The sequence below is a fragment of the Lipotes vexillifer genome, unplaced genomic scaffold (genome assembly GCF_000442215.2).
Source record: "Lipotes vexillifer unplaced genomic scaffold, Lipotes_vexillifer_v1.1 scaffold299, whole genome shotgun sequence".
Taxonomy (NCBI): Eukaryota; Metazoa; Chordata; class Mammalia; order Artiodactyla; family Lipotidae; genus Lipotes; species Lipotes vexillifer.
In genome coordinates, this window is record NW_006784347.1 from 2913313 (window position 1) to 2938707 (window position 25395).

General features: G+C 38.0%; 1 protein-coding gene across 2 annotated transcripts in view; it reads right to left on the reverse strand.

The window, feature by feature from the left end:
• Nucleotides 1-2839: 2839 nt before the first annotated feature.
• BPTF (bromodomain PHD finger transcription factor) overlaps nucleotides 2840-25395 on the reverse strand; it is a 131735-nt gene continuing 109179 nt past the window's right edge. For both annotated transcript variants that reach the window (XM_007456785.1, XM_007456786.1), the window contains 7 exons: nucleotides 23728-23810; nucleotides 23162-23387; nucleotides 19152-19480; nucleotides 15197-15389; nucleotides 14185-14269; nucleotides 8290-8476; nucleotides 2840-2876 (listed from right to left, as the gene is read on the reverse strand). In XM_007456785.1, coding sequence (XP_007456847.1) covers nucleotides 2840-2876; nucleotides 8290-8476; nucleotides 14185-14269; nucleotides 15197-15389; nucleotides 19152-19480; nucleotides 23162-23387; nucleotides 23728-23810 — 1140 coding nt within the window. The remainder of the gene's footprint in view (nucleotides 2877-8289; nucleotides 8477-14184; nucleotides 14270-15196; nucleotides 15390-19151; nucleotides 19481-23161; nucleotides 23388-23727; nucleotides 23811-25395) is intronic.

Consider the following 25395-nt stretch of genomic DNA (forward strand, 5'->3'; position numbering starts at 1 on the left):
GGGAAAGAACTTTTATTTGCAGATTCCAGGAAGGTAGATTACAAACAGCAGCAAATCTCAGAGTCTCTTAATAACACTCCAGGCCACTTGAAATATAAAAAGGTAACTGTTTTACTTTAGAAAATATCTCTGAAAGTTCACAATTTTTTAAAACTACTGCAGGACATTAACTAAAGTGCAAATCCTGCAGAATCTGGGTAGGAGAAAAAAGCCTTACCAATATGAAAATACTTTTTATGAAATGGTTTCAAGGATTGTGAACCTGGCAGATGAAATATAACAAGCATTGAAAATACTTTTAGCAAAGGAAATCTGTTGATGCAAATTAAACATATATACAAGCCCAAAGACCGTGTAGAAAAATCCTAACAGTATAACAAATGTGCATTCTACTACTTGCATTATTGAAAGCGAAATAGCTGTAATATGTATACTTTACTGAGTAGCAGAAGCTTGTCAAATACTCATAGAAAAGCAGCTTTTGAAACTTAGTATAAGAATGCATGTTTTTCCAAAAATTACTTTTGAAACACTAAAGCTCTGCAGTTGATAAAACCATAAAATGTCTATGTATTTATATGGTGATAGAAACTGCAAAAGGCTTTATACTATTAAATACATATATGAAATTAACATATTCCTGGCCTGAGGATTCCCACAAAATTTACCTTTTTTGTACAATTTGGCAATGCCAACATCTACAGAAAATATGTTAACCAACCAACCACTGTTTCATTAGAAACCGCACCAAATCCAATGTCAAAAACATTACTTTATTTTTCTAGGATGAAATGTCCTATTACGTACAAAAAGAACTGCTGTTTAAATTTGCCACAATCTCTTAAAAACATAGCAATCTATTGTCTACAGGTAGGAAAGTTCTTGCTGCAACAAGTTTTAAATGATTAAGCCCATCTATATCTATATATATATATGAATAAATAGTACAGAAATACTGTGACATGATGAGATGCAGAATAATTTTATAATTCATTAAAATGTAGGATTCTTGCATCAGCACAGTGCATACAAATATGTAACATTTTTTAAAAGTTAAAGGACAAAATAACCTATATTTAACTACTTCCATGTTAGTATTTTAAGCAAAAACTGTTTCCATGTTTTCAATATTGAGCAATTAGTCTCTTTAGTTTGTAAGCATAAGTTTAAGTGATATTTTTATGTACAAAAAGGAATGGGCTTCATTAGATAAAATTAACCCAGAATAACTTGTACACCTGAGCCTGTAAGAAGAAAGAACTGGGAACTGTTAGCAACGTCTTTCTTTTAAGAAACTAAGGTCCGGGAAAGGTTTTGCATAGCAGGGTGATATTAAACAGAAAGAAACTTTTAAAAAACAATAATTGGATAAATTCCAGAACTTGGTAGGACAAAGCTAATACGAATTAGTGCAAAATCTAGTAAAATTTTTGCAAAGCTGCATAAACCAACTATGGCAGATCTCACGGAAGCTATTATTACAATGAAGAAATACATGTAAGATTAGAACACTGAAAGGAAAAACATGCAAAATATACACCTTCCTCTGCTGCTTCCATTTTTTTCCCCTACCGCTTACACTTCTTATGTGGGAAAAACCCCCAAAAAACTCAACCAACAAACAAATACAAAAAGGATGAAGTCATTTTCAAAAATGCCCTTCATAAAATATAAGCAGTGGCCTGTAACTGATAATTTGCCTGGTATCATATAACATACAGATGAAGGCGATGTGTATTTTGTCACATTACCTTTTTTATTAGTCTGATCAATTGATGCAACAGGATTAGCACCCCTGAATATTTTTCTTCGATATGATGACAGTGGGCTGGGAATTATAAAATGAAGGACCACTACTGCCCTGGAGAAATCCAGGTACAATCAGATCCTTCTGCCTTTTATTTATTTACCTTGCAGCCCTCCCTTTCCCCTCAATGGCTTACAGAGAATCATTAGCGCACATTCAAAGACACTGTCTGTGGGAGAAAAATTATCTCCATTTATTTTGTTTCATATACATCCATAATTGAATTTTAATACAAAAAGAAAAAAAATTAGAATCTGACAAATGTTTACAAACAAGATACCTTCAAATAGATTTTACTCATTTTAACCTGGTGCAGAGTAAATGACAAATTGTACTGTTATATTCAAGGCAACAGAGTCTGTAGTCCAGGACCACTAGCCCAACCTTTATGCAAGCTTAATTTTTATCTACTATGAACAATAAACTCATTGTTGATTCCCAGTTGTGTGTGTGTGCACATGTGTACATAGCAGCTCCTTTCATAGAAAGAAAAGACATCTAGAGGTCGTCTTGTACTTTTACCTACAGGAATCATGATAAGATACAGAATGGATTACATGTAACCGGGCTGGATTTTATAAGAAAAAATAATTAGCTGACAAATGAGGGCAGCAATAAAAAAGCGTCTTTTTTGCAACAATAAATAAATACAGTCGAAAGTTTTCTGTGAGACTCTAAACCAGCTTCTTCACTGAAGAGCAGACGTGGCATTTCCATGGAGTTACACTTGACCCCATATTATCTTTTTTTCTTTCTTTCTTTTTTTTTTTCTTCAATAAACAAAGTTTTCCCGCTTCTGCCACAATAGTAAAACCATTTGATCTTGACAAGATAATGGTGTCGTTGACTTTGCTTTTCCCTTGTCCGTTGGACAAAATTGGCCAAGAATATAATTGGACTGCTATGACCAATAAAAACGAAGTTTAGGTCAAGTCTTGTCAGGATAACCTGACTAAAAACATCTGGCTCCTTAATTTAAAACAGTTCAACCAGATTCTTGCTGTGTTTTATGTTAGGTTAACACGCTGAACTTTAAGAAGCTGTAGACTGCAGTTTGTTGTTATGAGACCTACAGAATACAGAAAAAAGGGAACAATTAAGCACCCTTCATTTTTGAAAACAGTGATGCTTTATGTGGATGCCAAGGTCAGTCTGTCTGGGGAAAGCAGCCATGTTCTTTCATTCACCCTTGGCAAGCAAATATATGAGAACAAGTAAGAAATTTTTACCCTATAAAATTAAAAATTTTCATTGTACACTAAACATGATAATTCATTGGAAAAAGCCAATATTAAAAAAAAGAAATATAAATATATATACATATATATATGTCCAATACAACATTTTTAGCCAAAGGAACAAACAGAGACATTTACAGAAGCATTACCATTGTGGCAAAAGGTGTGTGTGTGTGTGTGTGTGTGTGTGTGTGTGTGTGTGTGTGTGTGTGTGTGTGTGTGTGTGTGTGTGTGTGTGTGTGCGCGCGCATATTTGTGTGTGTGTGTGTGTGTACGCGCACATTTATTTACATTGAGTTGGGGAATATGAAGGAAAAAAATATTAAAAGGAGAGAAATAACAGTATTAAAATCACATTTTTCTATTAAATTTCAGAAAGTGTCCTTTCTAGTTTCACAGTTTTATTAACAACTTTTGTTAGCAAACCAAGTTACTGTACAGTTATCAAGTATGTTCTATTGCAATCGTGTATATAAATACAGTCTTCTCGGAGTTTACAATTCTTAAATACATCGTTCAACATGGCTGCTAGAATAAATTGTTTACTACTATACATCTTTTTTTAAACATTAAAAAATTATATTAACTCATCTGAACTCTGGGGGGCAATTTTGAATTAGGTAATCAAGTGGTACAATAAAAGAGTGACCCCAACATCCAGTTCTGATTCCAGTTAAAAATTCAGACTAAAGATATCACAATCTGTAAGAAAAGAAAGAACATGGATGATATAAATGATGAATTATAACAAAGAACAGTTATGAAAATAATGCTGGAGATCACAAATTAAAAATGGGGAAAATACGGCAAAGGAAACCCTGGAAATCCATAAAAAATAATATTTCAGTGACTGGCTACATATATGTTTCATTCTGCCCTAAATCTGGAAATCAACAAAAAATCCCCTAACATCTCTTCACATATTTTATTTACATAAGCAGACTTGAGCAAACTTCTCAGTTGGCTCCCATGTTCTTTAATAAAAATTACATAAACCAGAATATAATAAAAAGCTACATGAAACCACCAAATGGCAAGCTCTCCCGAGCGGGCCCTTCACCATGCAGACCCAGCCTCTGGGCCTCCTCTCCTTCCCCCAGTCCCTTGGTTTTGCAGCAGGCCCACCTCAGCAGCTGCTGCCACCATCCCCCTCTGCGTCCTGCCTGCAAGCCTGGCAGCAGGGTGGGATCCAAATCCCCCAGCTTCCACTTCCACCAAAGGCTAAAAAGCCTTTTCAGCTGAAAAAAGCAGTTCTAGAAATTTAACTGGAGTAATGACTACAAGAGGTACGAAGCAAGAAGCAAAAGAGCACGGAGGGTTTGTAATAAACTGTGGTCCTCTGTCCTATCTTCACTCACCCTGAAAACCAGGCTCTCTAGGATGAATTACCTGGAACTTTCAGTTCTTAGGTAGTTAGATTTCTTACACTGCTATTTCTTATTTTATCAACTTTATATTGTTTAAATCCTGCTACGGCAAACGAGAACTGAGCTCATGGAACCATTTTCCCTCCTCCCTGCTTGAGTACAAGTTCCATTTCTCTGTAATTTAAAATTAAATCTTTCCATGCTTTGTCTGTAGACATTCCAAAAGTTGAAAATCAATGTACTGTTTACATGACTATGTAAATATTTTTCTCTGTAGCACCTAATCTTTTGCTAGGAGGGCATTCTTAGTAACCTATACAACTTTTTGCCTTTCATGGAGTTTCTAATTGACTTTCATTCCCCCCTTACATTCTTAAGTTATCTAATGCATGAATCAATTTTTTCCCTCCAGACGCATCCCTCTTTGGGAGTGCTCCATTCTCCTGCTCCAATTTGAACTGCCTGCTGCATGGGCCTGCTGTACAAATGTCACTCTGGGTCAGAGTCGTTCTCTTTGCTTTCTTGAAATTCAAGGTCTTTTGTTTTCTTGACTTGCTTCTTTATTTTGCTAGTGCACATCTTAAAATAACTTGCTAAGAACATATGCAAGGAAAAAGGAAGCCCTTTCTGATCCTTATATGACTTGAAAATGTACTTACTCTGCCTCTACGCTTGACTGGCTAGACACAGACTTCATTTTTCCTCAAACTTTTGGGTTTATTCTTCCATAATCCTCTAGCATTCCATGTTGCTACAGAAAAGTCTGATACCAGTCTAATTCCTGTTAATTTATAAGTTGTTTTATCCTCTTTACAAGCTTTCAGAAGAGCTTCTTCCATCCTTAGCCTCTGGAGATTTTACAGTGATGTATATTTGCGGTGGACCTTTTCCCGCTTGTCCAGCTGGCTTAGACGTTTGTTTATCCACTCCACTCCACTCCACTCCACAACCCCGGCCCCAGTCCATCTCCCTGTCCCACAGGAACATGAGCTCCGTGGAGAGCGGGAACTTGGTTTGATCTGCTGCTATAGTCAATTCTGACACACAGCCGGGGCTCAATAACCATTTTTTGAATGAATAGTTTTGCTTGGATTTGAAGTTGTGTGCCTCTCACTGGTTTGGAAATTTTTCTTATATTAAAGTAGTCTTTTGATAATTTCCTCTCCTCTGTCTTCTCTGTTCTTTTTTTCTGGAATTTCCATGAATAACATTTTTTTCTTTCCTATTTTTCATCCCCTTGTCGTTTTGCTCTTTACACTGAGAGTTCCTTGATTTTAACTTTCAATGTGTGCAATAAGTTTAAAAAAATTTCCAGTTACTCTCTTTTTCTCAGATTGTTCTTTATTTCTAATATCCTGTTCACTATTTTGCAGATGCAGCATCTTCTAAAATTTCTCTCGGGACATGACTTAGAGGCTTGTTTTTTTTTTTTTTTTTTTTTTTTTTTTTTTTTTTTTTTTTTTTTTTGCAGTACGCGGGCCTCTCACTGTTGTGGCCTCTCCCGTTAGCGGAGCACAGGCTCCGGACGCGCAGGCTCAGTGGCCATGGCTCACGGGCCCAGCCGCTCCGCGGCATGTGGGAACTTCCCGAAACGGGGCACGAACCCGCGTCTCCTGCATCGGCAGGCGGACTCTCAAGCACTGCGCCACCAGGGAAGCCCGCTTGTTTTGTTTTTTTAAAGCTCTCTCTTGTTCTCTCTGGAATCTATTTTTCGGTTACACCTTGACCTTTTTCTCCTTTACACCTCAGGCTTTCCTTTACACCGTAGGCTTTCCTTACCTATCCGTCCGTCCCTGTCTGTTCCCACTTACGAAGAGTAAGTTAACAGCCTAGATGGGTGCCTGGAGAACCCTGTGCATGTGTGTGTGGCTTACTGACTGGCAGGCTTTGCTTTAGATCAGAGTTTTCAGTCTCAACACAACTGACACTTTGGAGTTGGATAATTCTTTGCTTTAAGGCTATCCTACGCAGTGTGGGATGTTTAGCACCATCTCTGGCCTCTACTGATTAGATGCCAGTACCACTAACCACCTCCAAGTGGGACAAACAGCAATGTCTCTAGGCATCGCTAAACATCCCTTACGGGGTGGGGGTGAGTAAATTATCCTGTTGAGAGACCCAGCGTTAGAATGAGGGAGCCAGTCCTTCAGAGATCAGGGGATTTTCCTCTGGGTCCCATTCTCTTCTGTCTACTCTAGTTCTCTGCAGACGGTTTAATTCTCCTTCTTTGGAGAACCCTGTGTTCTTCCAGTTCTTTGGGCATCCTACGCAGGCTGCACACTGGGGTTAAAGGAGGGTGTGACTAGCCCAGATTTAGATCTTCAGTTAACCCCTCTCTCCTCCTACTCTCTAGAGCCTTTGATTCTATTTCAGAGTCTCCGTGCTGGAGGCTGTCTGGGGTCCTACTGGTCGGCAGGCTGTCACGTCTGCTGAGGAGCCCGCGAGGAGTCGTCTGGCTGCGCGTGCCCGCCTTCACCGGTCAGCCGCCTTCCATCTGCTGTCCCTCACAATCTGCTGAAATCTCACCAGCTAACTAACTTCCACCATATTCCTTTCACCACTCTGAGTTTACCCCTCTTTATTCCTTTATTGTTATTTTCCTGGGGACTCCGTCATATTAAGTAAGTCCACTTCCATTTTAAGTTTTACAGCTAACGTGTTAACAGATAGGCAACCATAAAAATGGGAAAGTTTTAGAGATTCTGTGAAGTCTCTTGGTTGGTGGTCTATACAGCCTGCCTGCCCACCTGCTTTCCTTCCCTCTTGCCTATAGTGTTTGACTCTTTCGCTGAGAAGGTGACTGGACACTTCAGTTGTGCCTGTCCTTCACTTGTAGTTTACGCAAACTGACTCTGAAGTATAGCTCTTCATCTACCTTGTTACGGCAGAAGGAGAGAAAATACCCTGAAGATTTTCCTCCGAGAAAAATGACAAGGTAGAGCACTGATTCTTCTGCTTTGGTATGCAGAGTCCCGTGGGAGTTCATTAGGTAATACAGATGCCCAGACCCCAGCCCAGCCAAGATCTACCCAATCTGACTAGGGAGGATCAAGCTTGCGGGCTGGTGGATGGGGGATGGTGAACAATGAATCTCAGGGCTACAGAGCGGTGGCAGCTCTCAAAGAAAAGGGAAACAGGTTTCCGTTGAAAGGAAGAAAGTCATGGGCTTGGGAAGGAGCACGTGCGGAAGGTCAGAAACAGAAGGCGCGAAGGTCACGGTACCTGAATAGCATGCAAAGCTGCTCAATGTTTTTATGCTACGAGAGGTTCAAAGAAAAGGTCTGTGGACTTGGATTAAAGTTTAGTTTTGTCCACAGAAAAAATCCATTAGAATAAAACAATTTATGATTTCAAAGATACAGCAAATGCAAATGAAAGAGAAAGCGCTTAAATCCCCACTTGGTGGTCTTCCCCTTACTCTACCCTACAGAACAGTCTTTTTTTTAAACATTATTTTGTTGAATTCTACCAGTCTTTGAGCATTTCGCCTACTATATGCTGTGTTGAGTATTAGTCTCATAGTTTTAAAAAACTATTTTTTTGGCCACGCGGCTTGCGGGATCTCAGTTGCCTGACCAGGGATCGAACCTCAGCCCCCTGCAGTGAAAGCGTGGAGTCCTAACCGCTGGACCGCCAGGGAAGTCCCAGAACAGTCATTTTTATACTCCTGTAAACTCAGTGAGAGCAAGAACTCTTACTACTACTATCTTTGTATGTGCCCCATGGCATTTAAGACAGCATCTTACATTCTGTAAGCATCTGATAAATGCTTTTTGAATTTTAAAAAGTGACTATAATTTTAAGCAGATCATAAACAAACCCGGCAATTTCTCGTTAGGAGCTGAATTAGTTCAGAGCGCTGAACACATCTGCTTACCTGCTAGCCTTGAATCCTTTCAATTTCTGTACAAAGAATGATTCAAGAACTTCTGCACACTGGTAAAAAGGAGAATCACTTGGATTGTAGTAACGACAATTATCAAAAATTTTGGTCATATCTGCTACAAATTCCGTCAGCTTTTCATAATATCTTCTTTGTACTCTTTCTTCCATGGTGGCAAGGTCTTAAAAACAAAATGTAAAAGATTTTCAAAGCTTTAAGGTTGTTCCAGTGTGAATACTGCCTGCAGTTCTGACAAATAAGAATACAAAACATCTTGCCCAAGCAGTCCTGGAACCAGGCTGGTTTACCAGTGAAGACTACGTAGCAATTCTTGAAGAAAATAGAAGCACTTTTCCAATTTTGTTTTTGATTTGGGGTCTAAAAGAGAAATCTTGGCTACCGTTAAGAAGGGTCTTTTACTTTCAATTAACTACAGAGAATAGCTCTTTATTCAATTGGTTTGAAACAAAGCAAACACTACACCAACATGAACAATACATATCTAAGTATAACACATTTCACATGCAAACAACTGATTAAGTACCTTACATGTACAAAGAGAAGAAGTCCAGAATTAAGAATAAAATCTCTGTGGTTTTGTGATCCTTGTATTAGACTTTAATAATATAATTTTGTTTCCTTTTAAATTTTTATTGTTACCTTTTATTGGTGACAAGTGATACTGACTTACCGATTATGTTGTTAATGATATAAAGTGTCTACTTAAAATAAACTTAAGGGAAAAATATTAGCTGATATGAACAAAAATAGCAGTATGTAATAGTAGAGGTAGTATGGAGAAATGAAAAAAATTACTAGGGTGGTACACAGGTAACTGCTGTGGGATACTGAGCTAAATCCATGCAAAATGACAGTGGGTCCCAGGAGACAGTTGTGCTTGAAGGAAAATTCCATATACGATATGACATAAAAACCTGGGAGAGTAAAAGGTCAGTGATCTCAAATCAATCTAGGATTGATAGATAACACAATTCCTAACTAAATCTCAATAATTATTTGAGAAAATAATTTTAAAGTACATTCAAAAAATATAAGTGTAGGAATATCTAAAAAACATTTGAAAAATAAAAGTAAAGGGAGAAAATTTAATCTATGAGACATTAAGAAAAATTATAGGGGCTTCCCTGGTGGCGCAGTGGTTAAGAATCCGCCTGCCAGTGCAGGGGACATGGGTTCAAGCCCTGGTCCGGGAAGATCCCACAGACTGTGGAGCAACGAAGCCCATGTGCCACAACTACTGAGCCTGCGTGCCTAGAGCCCACGCTCTGCAACAAGAGAGGCCACCGCAATGAGAAGCCCGCGCACCACAATGAAGACCCAATGCAACCAAAAATAAATAAATAAAATAAATAAATTTATCTAAAAAATTTATAAAGCTGTGATAACAAAATGTGTGGCATTGCACAACATTGATACAAACATTAATGGAACTGAATTCAAAACAGAAACAGACCTAACTGTATTCAGCATAAGAATTTCACCTATGTTGAGGATGTCATTTCAAATAAGCAGAGTCAGGAAGAATTCATTAATAAATTGGGTTGAGGCAACTGCCTACCTATATCTGAAGAAAAATTCTACCTCACACTATATGCCAAAGTAATCCGAGGTGGATTAAAATTTAAGGACAAAAATGAATGTAGTTAATCACTGAATTGTGCATATAAAAGTAGTTAAAATGGCAATTTTATGTTATACATATTTTAACACACAAACACGTCTTTGATAGTTCCAGTTTACACAGGTAGGGGAAAAACGTGTAAACAAGAACAACTGCAAAAATGCACCCAGCCTGATTAAATTCCGAACAAGACTTGGGTGCATCCATTCCGTGCAGGTCACATAAGCTGTACAGGTAGGCAGAAAGCTTAACACAGCCTGCCAGAATATCACCATATTGAGACTTAAGTTCTGGGCACTTCCTGACTAACTGTAATAAAGTACGTGAGTAGTGTTTGGACATTTTATGATTTCAACTTAATTAGTATCCCTTAAAAAAAAAAAAGGACTAGGAGAACATACAGGTAAGTATTTATATAACTGGGGTAGGGAAAAAGGCTAAAAATACAACTCTAAAGGTAGAATTCATAATGATTAATAGATTTGAATTAAAAAAATGTTAAAAACTATCATATGACCAAAAAATTGACATATAACATTAAAATATCCTTAGTTTATAAATAAACCTTAAGTAACACTGACAACAGTATGAATATATCAAGAGCAAAATGGCAAAATACATAAATAGGGAACTCATGCAGAAGTACAAACAGTAATAAGCACATCACTAGTTACTGAAGACAGGCAAAGCCAAAGAGTCACTTCCTTTGCCCAAATTAGCAGAAATTAAAAATTATATAACATCAGCCTATTAACAAAGGCTACCTCTAAAGGTGGATGAAAGTGGTGGTAAATTTTACATTTTACTCCCTATATCTCTGTAACATCTGCATTTGTAGATCAAACATATTCTTTCGAAATAAGTATTTACAAAGAAAACTCTTTCTCCTTGAAAGAGTGATAATGCTCAGGGTTTTCAAGTGTGCAGAGAAAAGGGTACAGATATATGCTATCAGTGGAAACTGGTTCAATCTGCTGAAGTGCAATTTGAAAATACTTACCAAAAGCCTAAAAAGTATACATACGCTTTGGCACAGAAATTCTATTTCTAGAAGTTTTTCTTAAGAAAACAAACAAGAACAGGGCAGATGCACAAGGATGTTCACAGAAGTGTCATTTATAGCAGCAAAAACTGCAGACAGCCAAAAAATCCATTATGGAGGGGTGATTAAATAAATTACCTTAACGTCATACAATTAAAATCGATGTAGGGGGACGTCCCTGGTGGTGCAGTGGTTAAGAATCTGCCTGCCAATGCAGGGGACAGGGGTTCGAGCCCTGGTCCGGAAGACCCCACATGCCACTGAGCAACTACGCCCGTGTGCCACAACTACTGAGACTGTGTTCTAGAGCCCATGAGCCACAACTACTGAGCCCCCATGCCACAACTATTGAAGCCCACGCGCCGAAAGCCTGTGCTCCACAACGAGATGCCACCGCAATGAGAAGCCTGCACACCACAACAAAGAGTAGCCCTGCTCACCACAACTAGAGAAAGCCCACGCACAGCAATGAAGACCCAACGCAGCCAAAAGTAAAATAAATAAATTTATAATCAATCAATCAATCAATCACGTTAGTATCTTTCCAGACATTTGCTATGCATCTCTAAACACATGTACGTACCCTTAGAAAACATACAACTGTTTACTGCTTAAAACCCAGGGATTGCTCTGTAACTTTCCTATTTCTTTCAACAATATGCTTGGGAGACCTGTATTATCTGTATGTACATACCCACATAAAATGCTGTTTATCTTGGTGGTATTAAAAAAAGAAAAGAAATGGGCCTCCCTGGTGGCGCAGTGGTTGAGAGTCCGCCTGCCGATGCAGGGGATGCGGGTTCGTGCCCCGGTCCGGGAGGATCCCACGTGCCGCGGAGCGGCTGGGCCCGTGGGCCATGGGCGCTGAGCTTGCGCATCCGGCAACGGGAAAGGCCACGACAGTGAGAGGCCCACAAATCGCAAAAAAAAAAAAAAAAAAAAGAAAAGAAAAAGACAGGAAAACATTCTAGCTCTTCAAGAAAAGAATTTTGGCTAAATAAGTTAAGGCATATTCAATTTACAGACTATACAAAGCCATTAATATCATGTTATTGAAGATTAATGACACAGGAAAATGACTGCCAGACACAAACATTTACTACATGATCTCAATATTTTTTTTTAAAATATGTTTTCAATTTTTACACACACACACACACACACACACACGAACACACCAAAATGTGATAGCATTCAGTGAGAAAAAGTGCATTTATCTTACTTTTTTTATTTCTTAAATTTTCTATAATCAAGTTATTTTTAGAAGCAAAAGACATCTATTTATTTAAATAAACACCCCAGGTACTTTCTCAAAGGAGATTATTCAAATCTGAAATGTGTACAATGATTAATTTCTTCTATCTTAGACATGAGGAGGATAGAGGTAACGGCTACTTACGTATTTATAGTTTTTCTTCCCAAAGATAAGCCCTCATTTATCTCTTCTTCATGTTTCCGCATCTTTGAAGTTGCCGTCAATACAACCCCTGTCTTTTTTTTTTTTCTTAAAAACCTGGTTGAACTTTAATTCCTTTAATTTTTTCCTTTTATTTTTAAACTGAGGTATAACTGACATAGAACATTGTGGTACCTTTATGTATACAATGCGATGATTTTTTTTTTTTAATTTATATATTTTTGGCTGTGTTGGGTCTTCGTTGTTGTGCGGGCTTTCTCTAGTTGCAGTGAGTGGGGGCTACTCTTCGTTGCGGTACACGGGCTTATTGCGGTGGCTCCTCTTGTTGCGGAGCACAGGCTCTAGGCACACGGGTTTCAGTAGTTGCAGCACGCAGGCTCAATAGTTGTGGCACACGGGCTTACTTACTCCGCGGCATGTGGGATCTTCCCGGACCAGGGATCGAACCCGTGTCCCCTGCATTGGCAGGCGGATTCTTAACCACTGCGCCACCAGGGAAAGTCCCAATGGGATGACGTGATGTTTGTATATATTGAGAAATGATCACCACAATACTTTTATTTAACATCCGTCACTGCATATAGTTACAAACTTTTTTTTTGGTGATGAGAACTTTTAAGATCCACTCTCCTGGCAACTTTCAAATATACAATAAAACCATACCCATTTAAAAAATGCTTAGCTGGCCGTTTGGAATGTTTTCATCAGCTAGAGCTAGTTTTTGGACAGTTTTGGGAGCTTTTAGCTATGTTTTAATTTCTATAACTTCTTTCGTAGATAAAGTGTTTTTAATATAATCACCGGTAGCTGTTCATCTTAATACAGTAAATCCCCTACATATGAATGAGTTCTGTTCCGAGAGCACGTTCGTAAGTCTGACAAAGTTAGCCCAGGTACCCAACTAACACAATCAGCTATATAGTACTGTACTGTAATAGGTTTGTAATACTTTTCACACAAATAATACATAGAAAACATTTTTAATCTTATAGTACAGTATAGTACTGTATACCTGAAAAGTATACAGTAGTACCAGCCACATCACCGATGCTTTTACGCTTGCTTCCAGACATCCTGGGCTTGAAATAAAGATACTGTACTACTGTACTCTATACAGTACTGTACAGTAAAGTACACAAAAGCACAACCACTTGTAGAGGATGCACACATGTGACAATGTACACCAGACACGTGAACTAACTTACATGACTGGACATGCGAATGCACGTTCGCATCTTTGAAAGTTCGCAACTTGAAGGTTTGTTGTGTAGGGGACTTAATGTACAGTTACTTGTAGCTGCTATTTAGTACCACTTTTATTTTCTGGGCAATGAGGCTATATTCTCTTGGATTTCTACCTTTGCTCTCCTTCAGGAAAAGATGAAGAAGAGGTGACAGGAAAGAGGAGAGGCTCACAAGGACCCCAATCCGTTCACTGATTTCACTCATTATACAGTAGAGAATACTCTGCTCATCCTTTGATTTAGCTACTCCTCTACTGATGTCTATTTATTTCATTTTCAGTATTTCTGCAATTATGAACACTACTGTGATGAACAACATACCTGTGCACATGTAAATCCTAAGAGATGAAACTGCTGGGTCCAAAGGTACACACACTTGAACTTTAATACGTGCTCCCAGTTTATCCTACAAATGACCGTATACCAGTTTGGACTCTCACCAGTTTTGCTCAGCATATCTTCATGATATATAAATTTTTTGGAAGATAAATGAAGTAGCTGCTGAGATTTCTGAAAAAACTCCATGTTCAACTCAAGCACTTACCCATAGGTTCCTTAATAACACCGTAATAATCTGGCGCATCATTAGGATCCACTGGTTCAAGGAAAGGCCAGGCCATCTTATGGGCCTATAATGAAAAAAAAAAAAAGGCATCATTATTGTCAGGTTATTGTCAGGTGGAAATGACAATTTCACTTAAGTTTCCCATTTGAGTTCTTGCATCCATCGACCTTTAAACTGGAAGAGTCAGTTTTAAACTTGAGAGATGAAATTATTTATACTTAGATGATTTTTGCTGTAGTCACAAATTATCTCAGACGAGCATGCTCTGTAATAATGGTTCTCAAAGAGAGGTCTGGAACCTTGGCCTGGAGCGGGGATGGTGGAGCACTAGCTTAGGGGTCAAGGAATCTGTACTCTGGTCCCTTCACGATGACCTGCCAACTGAGCGATGTTGGCACTGCAATCACACCAATTAAACTGGAGTGGGATGGGTTCCAAGTGTGGAATGGTTACCTCTGCAGGATAATGATGTGGCAGAGGTGTGATGGTGATGTTAAATAACATTCAATCACATATTGAGACTATTGTTCTCGTTTCAGTTCTTTCAATGCTTCTAATTATGATTACAACAGGAGGAAGTGTCAATCTAGCACTCCTATGCCTGGAATACATCTCTAATGCTTGCTAATCTTAGAAGCCACCCCCACCTTCCTTCTTGTTTTTAATAAGGGAGGGAAGGCTTTGGCTCAGAGCCTTAGATAAGCATTTGTATCTCGCTAGAATTTAATCAAATTGCTTTTCCATCAATGGTGGTAAGATAGTTTTCTTTAAAAATAAAATTTAGGTTAAAAATAATGAGTCATTTTAAACACGAGCATTAGCTAAACAACAACAATCGGCATGGGAAGGACTGAAGCCTGTGGAGCACTTCAGCTGCGAGTCACTAAATAGTCAGGTGCTCTAAGATTGAAAAGGTCAAACCCCAGGCGTGTTTCCCAGGTCATGCTGATTGATTTCATCTTTAAATGCTGCACAGAGAGTGGTTTCTCACCTGTAAAGAACGCAGCACCCTCTTCAAACCCTCATAATCTTTCTCTGTTAGCGGCGTGAGCACTGTCATGGCATCCTCTGTTGACTGGCACTGTGGACAGACATACTCGTCAATGAGTTCTGCCTCACTTTGCAAGATGCCAACGCAGCGCCCATGGTACCAATTCTGACACCGATCACAGCCAATATAAAATCTGCAAGATCCGAAATGGAAATGTGAATTCAAAACAGATGGGATCACATTACTTATAATTTACTTTAAAAAGTAATAAAACATGCATTGAACATATTCTAACCCTGGGATATAAAATAGTTTTAGTATTATAATTGTTTTAATACTTTTGAAGATTGACATTCCAATGAGTTACTTTAGTACTTCTGATGTTAAGAACAAGCATTAAAGGTTTAAGAACACTGTCAAAATTGGAGAACCAATATGAAGAAAAATGTAAAACATTTAATTGACTTCAAAGCTCAAAACAAAATAAAGACAAAAATCTTTCAACTAATACCATATCAAATGGGAAGCTGATATTGGCCACCCAACTGGGAGTTCAAAATCCTAAAAGCTGTTTAACAGAGTCTCGGAGCTTGTACCCAAATTAGTGTTTTTCTAACCTGCAATAAAGCACCATTTCAAAACACTGATAAAGTCCAAACAAGTCAGGCTATTTTAATCTCATTAATTTCTATGTTACATATTGAAGAATCAAGTCTACCATTAAACCACATTTTTCCCAATGCATCTCAAACATTCACTATGAAGCAACATAAATTTTGAAGGGGAGGTAAAGAGGGAAGAAGAGAAAAAAAATTGGAAAAGAATTTGTAATGTAAGTGTATAATATATGCAGAAAAATACCTTGCTTTTTATTTTAAAACAAATAAGTAACCAGTCAGAGCAATTTGGCTTCCTAAATTATTAAATATGATGCTCTTATCAGAACTCACTGTGACTCATCATAAGGTGTTCTGCAGATACAGTACAATTCCTCACTGTTGCCCTCTTGTGCCCGTTTACAATCATTACAGATGTACACATCCATTTTCTTAGCCTCCTTTTCTGTGATGCCAACACATTCTCCATGATACCAGTTAGTACAAAGATCACAGCCAATATAGAACCTAAAAGCATTCACAATGAAAATGACAATGTAATTGTCATTTTGAGCTGCATGGTACGTAAGTCTGTCTTCCCTGTCCTGATTCACGTTCTTACAGGATTAACTTTCTGCAATGAGTCAGCTAAACATCCTGAATCCAACCATTCTAACCCTGACAAACTACAGCATCTGATGCTATATCAAGTGTGGGGACACAGAGTCGCTCACATCAATTTCAACAAATACACTGTTTAGTGAAATGTGGGTCTTTAAAAGCACACTGGAATTTGAAAAAATAAACAACACACTGATGGTAATGTCTCCCTCTTAATGAATGTGTGTAAAACTGTAACAGGCACAAAAACCAAAGCCAAAGAATCAAAGACTTACATCTGTCAAACCTATGCTACAGAAGCCATTTCAAAATCAGGGCTATTTCTTAGATAGGTTTGAAAATGTATCTCACGATTTAAATTTGAAAACAAAGCAAAGTGCAAACACCAAGTAGAAGTTACACTACAAGGAACATGCAGGAGGTCGGCCAGTTGTAGACGATAAATGGTCAAAACATGGTATGAAGAAGAAAACTAAAAAAAAGGTACATGTAGTAATTCAGTTTCTACCAAGCTTTCTAAGTACATACTGGAATTTAATTTTAACAGACTATGACATGGGCCAGTTTTTTCAGTTAGAAGCATGTGTGTGACGATGTGCAGCGGCCAGTTTAAATAGCTGGTGAGGAGCTACTTCAATTCAAAAACAGGGACACACGGTGTGGAGAGTGTTGTAAGGATAGTTAATCTAAAACCGCAAGAGGCTATACGAGATGGGGCCGTATGAGTGTGTAACTGTGGGTTATTAGTTAATTAATCCTCAAGTCTTTTGTAATGTAAGATCCCAAACGGTAAAGTGAAAAGCATCTCTATGACAAACACATAGCGTATCAAAGTGTTGACGAAAGCTCTGGAGGAACGCCTTGTCAAAGTCATGGCAAGAGTAAGCGTGAATTGCAGGGAACCAGACTGGCCTCGCTGATACCATTGGTTCCACCAAGGTGTTTCTTGGCAGATTTGCCTACAGGAATCGAAATAGTCCTCAAGCTTCCACCTAACCTGCTTTTGAACATAAAGGAATAATGGTTGTGTGGTGTATCCTACTGCCACTAACTTTTTTCTTTTGAATTATGACTCCCGCATGATTTTCACTGCCGCACGTGGAGGCCTTCAGGGCGTTTTGGTATATTGCCTTCACCAGGTGGTGGGCTGTGTGTTCTGGAAGTGAGCTCAGGACTTGAATTTCAGGGTTTAGTCACTCTCACTAGATTCCCAAAGGAGCCTACTTTGGAACAAGAGATCACTAAACACTCCTTAAAAACCACTAACTCTTGCCAACTAGAATAGGGAATGAATGAAGCCGGTATACTGAAATGTGAATAATGAAAAACTAAAAAATATGAAATATCCCCAAAATAATGAGGCAAACTCAATAGAATGAGCATATGTACACGTGTGCTGCATTTTATGCAATTTAGGTGTTAAAAAAAGTTGTGTGTGAAATGAATTTCTATGATCTGAATATTTTAAATAGGCCAAAATGTCTTGTTATTTAAGGAAATTCCATAAGCAGATCTTTTTGTAAAGAAAGAAAATCTTTTGTAAAGAAAGTAAATTTACAAAAATTGCATTGGACTTGTACTGGAATAAGGGGAAAATCAATCAATAGGGTTCTACTTTTTATATCATGTCTAATTTCTCATAAAGTAAGACAATGAAAAGTGAAGATGCCTACACTGATCTGTGTTTGATTCAACACACAGCTAAGTCTACCACAAAGTTTTGATTTAGCACTTGCAAACAGACTGTAATTTAAATAGCACCACTAAAGCAGCTTCAATGTTACAGCTTAAACATCATTAAACAATTTTATTTTATAAATCGATTAGGCATCCACTTACAGTAGACATTAAGCATTCCTAATTCTAAATGATCATACTTTTTTATCACAATCAAATAAACTTTTGGGTACTGTAAAATTAACACTGTGGTTAATTTTGGCTTTTAAAAGTTAGCCTGCATTTGAATGTTGAAAATGGAAGCTAAATACCTAGTTGAGTGATAATGATGATAGGAAAAAGAAAAGTGTAACCATGTTTATGGATTACTGTCTCTAAAATCTTGTATATATCACCAAATACAAGTTACAACTGTCAAAAGCAGCTTCCAGCTGCCATGCTTATCAAATTTTTTGAGTGTAGCACTTGAGGAATGAGTGAAAGAATCACTTTTTGTATTTTTCTGACTTTTGTCCCCAATAAGAAAGTGGGAACTTTGACAAAAATAATATTAGGTTATAATATTCTAATACAAAAACCATAGAGTTACTTAAAATTAAATGATAAAAATCCAAAACCACTCAAACTCAAAAGCCCCTTGGCACCATTCGTATGTAGGTCGTCTTTAGGACTGGATGTAACCGTGGGGTTGGGAAGATTCCAGAACAGATGATCTCAACTTTGGGCAGTGACAGTAATACACCTTTCTCCAGACAGCATTACTAACTGATCTGGAGTTGATCCAGAGAGAAGAGGAGACAGCCAAGGAGCAACAGAAAGCTTATCTGACAGAAAATATGATGAAGGACAAACACGAATCATGAACACGTGGAAAAAGAACCAAACTTTTATTCTAGTGTCAACGTTAAAAATATCAGCTGCAAAACCACAGATGAAATATTATTATCCTTATTTTTAACTGTTTTTATTTACATTGCTACTGATATACTCATTTTCTTCAAAACTGGAAACTGAGCTAAACTTTAAAGAAAACAGACTAGAGCTCAAAAAGATCTACTCACTTAGACTCGTCGTAAGGCGTTTTACAAATACAGTAAAGCTTTGTGTCCTTCTTTGTCTCCTTTGAGGTAGTAGAGATCATTTTCTTCTTCTTCGACTTGGAGCTTGAGTCTCTTTCCTCTTCTCGCTTCCTCTTCTGGGAAGCCACAGGCAGCGTGGCCGTGGCCGTGGCCGTGGCTAGGGGGCCCGAGTGCTGCGGCGGGGGCGGAGGTGGCGGGGAAGGCGGAGGGGCTGGAGGTGCCGGTGCTGCGGCGGGGGAGGTGGCAGCGACAGCTGTGGCCTGCATCATGTCTTTTTCCTTCTTAATTTTCAGGTCCCTCTTGAGCTCTTCCTGTTGTCAATCAAAGAATATAAGACCATCAACTGACTTATGTAACGTTCTGGCCAGAGGACGTTACATCACCTCCCTTGTCTGAGTAGCTCCACAGTTCACCCTAAAGTGGGGGAGTCTTGCTAACTCCAAGTAAGAGGGTTCTTACTACACCTTAAACCCAATTAAAACAACTAGAAATAGAAGACGAAGATTACACAACAACTAGAAAACTGCTAGCTCTCTTCAAAGGAGGTCTGACAGAAAGATGAGCAAGTGTGTAGAAAGAAGGGCCCCTCCCGCATGCCAGGGTCCTGCCCTGGTCATTGCAGTCATCACTCAGGACATGATTTCAAGTGTCCGCTGGCTGCTTTCTTCCGGCAAATCTCCTTGTGTCTCCTTAGAGTGAGTCTCGACATGAACTGGACATGATACTCCAGATGTGGCCTGACCAGCCCAGAGCAGAGTAAGACAGATGTGTCTTATTTACTGTGCTCCTATGGCTAGAATTTAAGACTGCAAGGAGAGCTATTTTCTCAATACAAATTTTGCATAAATGAAAATACTTTTTCCCATATGAGGCATTTTACAGACACACCTCTGCTACCTAGTGCTACAACTTATTCTTAGAAATGATGATGAAAGAACTTTTATTTCCCTTGGACTTCCCTGGTGGCACAGTGGTTAAGAATCCGCCTGCCAATGCAGGGCACACGGGTTCGAGCCCTGACCCAGGAAGATCCCACATGACGCGGAGCAACTAAGCCCATGTGCCACAACTACTGAGCCTGCGCTCTAGAGCCCGCGAGCTACAACTACTGAACCCCTTGCGCCTAGAGCCCGAGCTCTGCAACGAGAAGCCACAGCAATGAGAAGCCTGCACACCGCAACGAAGAGTAGCCCCTGCTTGCTGCAACTAGAGAAAGCCCACGTGCAGCAACCATGACCCAACACAGCCAAAAGTAAATAATAAATAAATTTTTAAAAAAAAAGAACTTTTATTTCCTTAGAGAAAAATCACTGTGATTGGCATTCACGAACAAGCTTGGTGTAACTAAACCAGAGCTATGACCAAGTTTTTAAAAATCAAAAAAATTCTAACAAATAAACCAGAATGATCCTGGTTTAATGAATCTCTTTCCTCTATCTGGAGTCTAAATAGTCCTATAACTGAGAAGATATGCTGTGTGACAATTCTACAGCCCTTCTCTATTTAAAAACAAAGTCTGAACTTTTTCCTAGGGAAGAAAGTAAATCTTGAGTTTCATTCTCCTAATAATATGATGTGCTTATAGCCTAAAGAGATGGATTTTAGGAAAATCAAGATCGTCAAGACAGTGTAGTAGGTACATACTTTGACATACCTCTTCAAGAACATTCCCATGGTAGTAAGATATAAAAAAGAGAAAACTGAAAAGACAGCCATGCTTGAATAAGATATAAATGTCTCTATGGAACGGAAACACAAAACCATGACCAGGGCTAAAACTGCAGGCCTCCTGGGCTCCAGATTCAGAACTGGGAAGTGCAGGCTCCCTGCTGGATGTTAAAGGCTGGCTGTGCTACACTAGGCTTCTGGAGGGAGGAAACAAAAACAAAACTCCTCTCACTTAAAATTCCAAATGCAAAATCAAATGAAAAACAATAAAAACATGTAATGTAAAAAAAAAAAAAAAAAAAAAAAAAAAAAAAAAAAAAAACAAAAACAAAACTCCTCTCACTTAAAATTCCAAATGCAAAATCAAATGAAAAACAATAAAAACATGTAATGTAAAAAAAAAAAAAAAAAAAAAAAAAAAGAAAAAGCAACCAACAAAAATCAATAACCGAATCTGAATTTACTCCAAGTGAATTTTTATGTTTTATAGAACAATCTGACAAAAAACTTTATAATATGTATGAAATATTCAAAGAGCTAAATGAAGGCATAAGTTCTATTAAAAATGAGTAAGAAATATTGAAAAGACAAGCAGAGGGGGACGGAGCAGGGAGTAAAAGGTAGAAGACAACCCATTTTTAGGACAGTGAAGCTATTCTGTATGATACTGTAATATGATTCTGTATTGTTATGTAACATGATTATATGACATCACTCATTTGTCAAATGCACAGAACTATACAACACAAAGAGTGAAACTTAATGTAAACTATGGACTTTAGTTAATAATAATGTATCAATACTGGCTTATGAATTGTACAAATATGCCACCCTAATGCAAGATGTTAATAATAGGAGAAACTGGGGTTGGGGGTAGTATACGAGAACTCTCTGCTTTCTACATAATTTTTATGTAAATTTAAAACTGCTCTTAAAAATGAAGTCTGTTTTCTAAAAAGGCAAGCATAAATGATATAAGAACAGGTAGATATAAAGGAGCAATCACATATGCTGAAAATAAAAAATAAAATCTTTATAATTAAAAATAATTTTTAAAATATGCTAGTACATATACGTTTGAATGTTGTTCCTCAAACTAAATCATCTTAGCAATAAATTCTATGGTTAAAATAATGCTGAACGTTTTCTTTAAGTATAATTTTTCTTCCTCATTGGATAAGCGATACATTGTCAGAAACAACACCACGACTGTATACTAGAATATTTGCAGTAGTTGTTAACATTTTTAAATGGCCGCATAGTATGTACAGTGCAGAAAAAGAAGAATGTTCAGTATATGTTGTCTCCAGCGTGATTCTGATTTTGTTTAAAATGTGTTTATATGTGAATACATTTATTAAAAGTAATATATGTAAGCTGTATCCTAAAATTATTTTAAAATGGTCATCTTTGGAGGGGGGATGATCAAAGATTACCGACCCTTATTTTTGTTTACTTGGACAATGGTCGCGATCTCAGTATTTATTTAGCAGTGACTACCTTACTGAACTCTCTCTTAGGTCTTAATAATTTTTCTTTGGGGTTTTGATATAATAATCATATCATATACAATAACAAATTTTATCTCCTTTCTTTCTTTGGCTTAACCTTAGCTAGAATTTCTAGAGATGCTAAGCAATAATGTTGATTCTGGGCACTACCGTCTGGTTTCTGACTTCAGTGGGAAGATCTCTAATGTCTCAGAGTTATGTACAGTGTTTGTCAGTAGGATGATCAGTGTTTTCTTAACATCTCTCACCTTCTTAAAATGTACAAGGCACTTCTAGGGATGCTTTATATAGCCCACTTCTCTTTTAAAAAACTGTTCAAATATGTATGAATAGATGTCTTCTTTCAATTTTCAACCAATTCTCTAAGTAAGCAGAGGATTAGCCATGGCTGCAGATCATTTACAAGTCAAGAAAGAAATCTGGTCTTATTTAATGAGCACACTTTATTTTTCTTTCAACATTATTTTGCAGTTTCTCTGTCTACCTTTCTTAAGAAACGTGGCTCCTGATAACTTTTGGCAAAGATTGCGTCACAGACAATAAGGGCTATTGCCAAGAGGGTCCTCGAATGTTTTAATCAAAAGACTAACCTCCCCGAGTGGTTAGTTTAGAGATTACAATATACATGTAGATACAAAAATCTCTGTCATGTTTTAAAAGACATATGTCTCACTGCTTCTCATTCTAGGGACAAAAATGTAAAATCTAGAAAACAAGCTCAAATTTTAAGCTTAATCGAAATTTCAAGGGGAAAAGAAGAATAAAATTTGATGCTAAACACTGAACACAGGAGGATAGAAAATACCTTCTTACCTGCACTTCAATTTGTAGGTCTTTGTCTAGCAGTGCTCTCTTCTTCAGTATTTCGGCTTTGAGCTGCTCTTTGTGCTTGAAGAGCAGTGCAGAGAGCTTGCTGGCATTCTGTTTGCTACGTTTCTGTTCCACGCTCTCCTCTCGCTTCCGTTTTTTTGCTGCCTGTTTTTCTTCTTTATCTATCTTATCCAAAATATACTTCATCACCTGGTTACAGACAATCATTCTAGAGAGAAATACACAATCTATGTAATACTGGGCATTTCCTTCTGAAAGGCTTAAGACAAAATTTTTCTATGTCTTTATAGTTGGTACAAACTTTCTGTGACTGGGAAGCTTCAGAGCGACTGGAACCAGTTATGAGCATCTATTAGTACTGAGTGTTCTCATTTAATAAACTTCAATCAAGATAAAAACAATACAAACTCAGAATTCCTGTGTGTGTGTGTGTGTGTGTGTGTGTGTGTGTGTGTGTGTGTGTGTGTGTGTGTGTGTGAGAGAGAGAAAGAGAAGAGACTGATAAACAGTGAGACCCAGTGTAATGGGTTATAAACATTTCTCCCTACCTTTGATTCTCTTCTCTTTCAGCTGGAGTCATGGTCTTTTTCTGTTTTAAATGTTCTATTACAGCATTATGCTTCATCACCACCTTCAGGACAGAACAAAATCCAAAAATGCATATTTTATAATGACTACAAGTTGGCACACAGGTAACAAGAGTAGAAATCTGAGCACATGTATATGTTTCCCAAAGAAACTAAGAATTTTATATCGTAATACTAATAAAATGAGAGCTACCGTGTGGCCCGGGTGCTTATCACGTACCCGGCACTGTGCCCAGGGAAGCAGCTGACATTACCTTGTTTATTCACTGTAAGAACACTGAAAGGTAGGGAAACTTTTATAAATGAGATAGTGAGACATAAAGAACTTACTAACTTGTTTGAGATTAAAGAATTAATACAGCTCTAATTTTAATCCAGCTATCATCCTCCAATAACCATGTTTTTAACATTATGCTCTCTGTCCCAGGCATTCATTTTAAAGATCACCCCACCCCCGCCCCATTGCCACCTTGTAGAGAGATTAGGGTAAAGACAGACATTGCAATAATTCTCAGTTCATGGACCATAGAGTGCTAAAAGCTGGATAATAATGCATTTTAACACATTACATACGACGTTAATTTTTAAAGAATATTACTATACATCTTCAAAATCCCTCTGCTGGGGCTTCCCTGGTGGCGCAGTGGTTGAGAGTCCGCCTGCCGATGCAGGGGACGTGGGTTCGTGCCCCGGTCCGGGAAGATCCCACATGCCGCGGAGCGGCTGGGCCCGTGAGCCATGGCCGCTGGGCCTGCGCGTCCGGAGCCTGTACTCCGCAACGGGAGAGGCCACAACAGTGTGAGGCCCGCGTACCGCAAAAAATAAAATAAAATAAAAAAAATTCCTCTGCCGCTTAAAACACTTCTAACAACATTACAATCATCAAAGTTGCTAAGAGACTAGATCTTAATTATTCCAACCACTAAAAGGAAATGAAAATTATGTGACATAATAGGGGAGTTAATTATTGCTACAATGGCAGTCGTATTACAAGATGTGAATGTATCAAATCAATAAGACATATACCTTAAATTAAATTTATACAATGTTACATGTCAAATATATTTCAATAAAAAATAAAATAAAAAGTGCTTCTACATACATGACCTCATTTAATCATTACAGTAACCCTGTGTGGCTGAAAGGGAGAGAGTTTTAATGAGGATATAGCTCAGGGGAGATCAGTGGGTTTCACAGACTGTAAACGGGAGACCCAGGAACTGGGTTCTCCTGACTTGGGAACACTTGAAACCCACACAAACTCCTGACTAGTGCGGAACGCTGCACATTCTCCCGCAATGCTATAGAGGATGTCACTATACATGTGGCTTCGTTTCAAGCAGAATAATTCTAACTCATCTAAATTGCCTTACTTCACTACAAAGCTACTGCACAATGCCACTTTTTATTTATGCCATGGAGTAATACTATTTAAAACTTTTTTTACGAAGGTGTGGCTGGAAACACAAATGAGTTTAATCTGTCTATAAAATTTGCTTAGTCTACGTGCAAACTAAGGAATGACAACTGCAAATAACTTCAAAGAAATTGCTATGATGCCTGAAGTGGCTTCAAAACTTAGTTAAACCTTCAGGGTTCATGTCAATGATACTTAAACTTCCTAAGTCC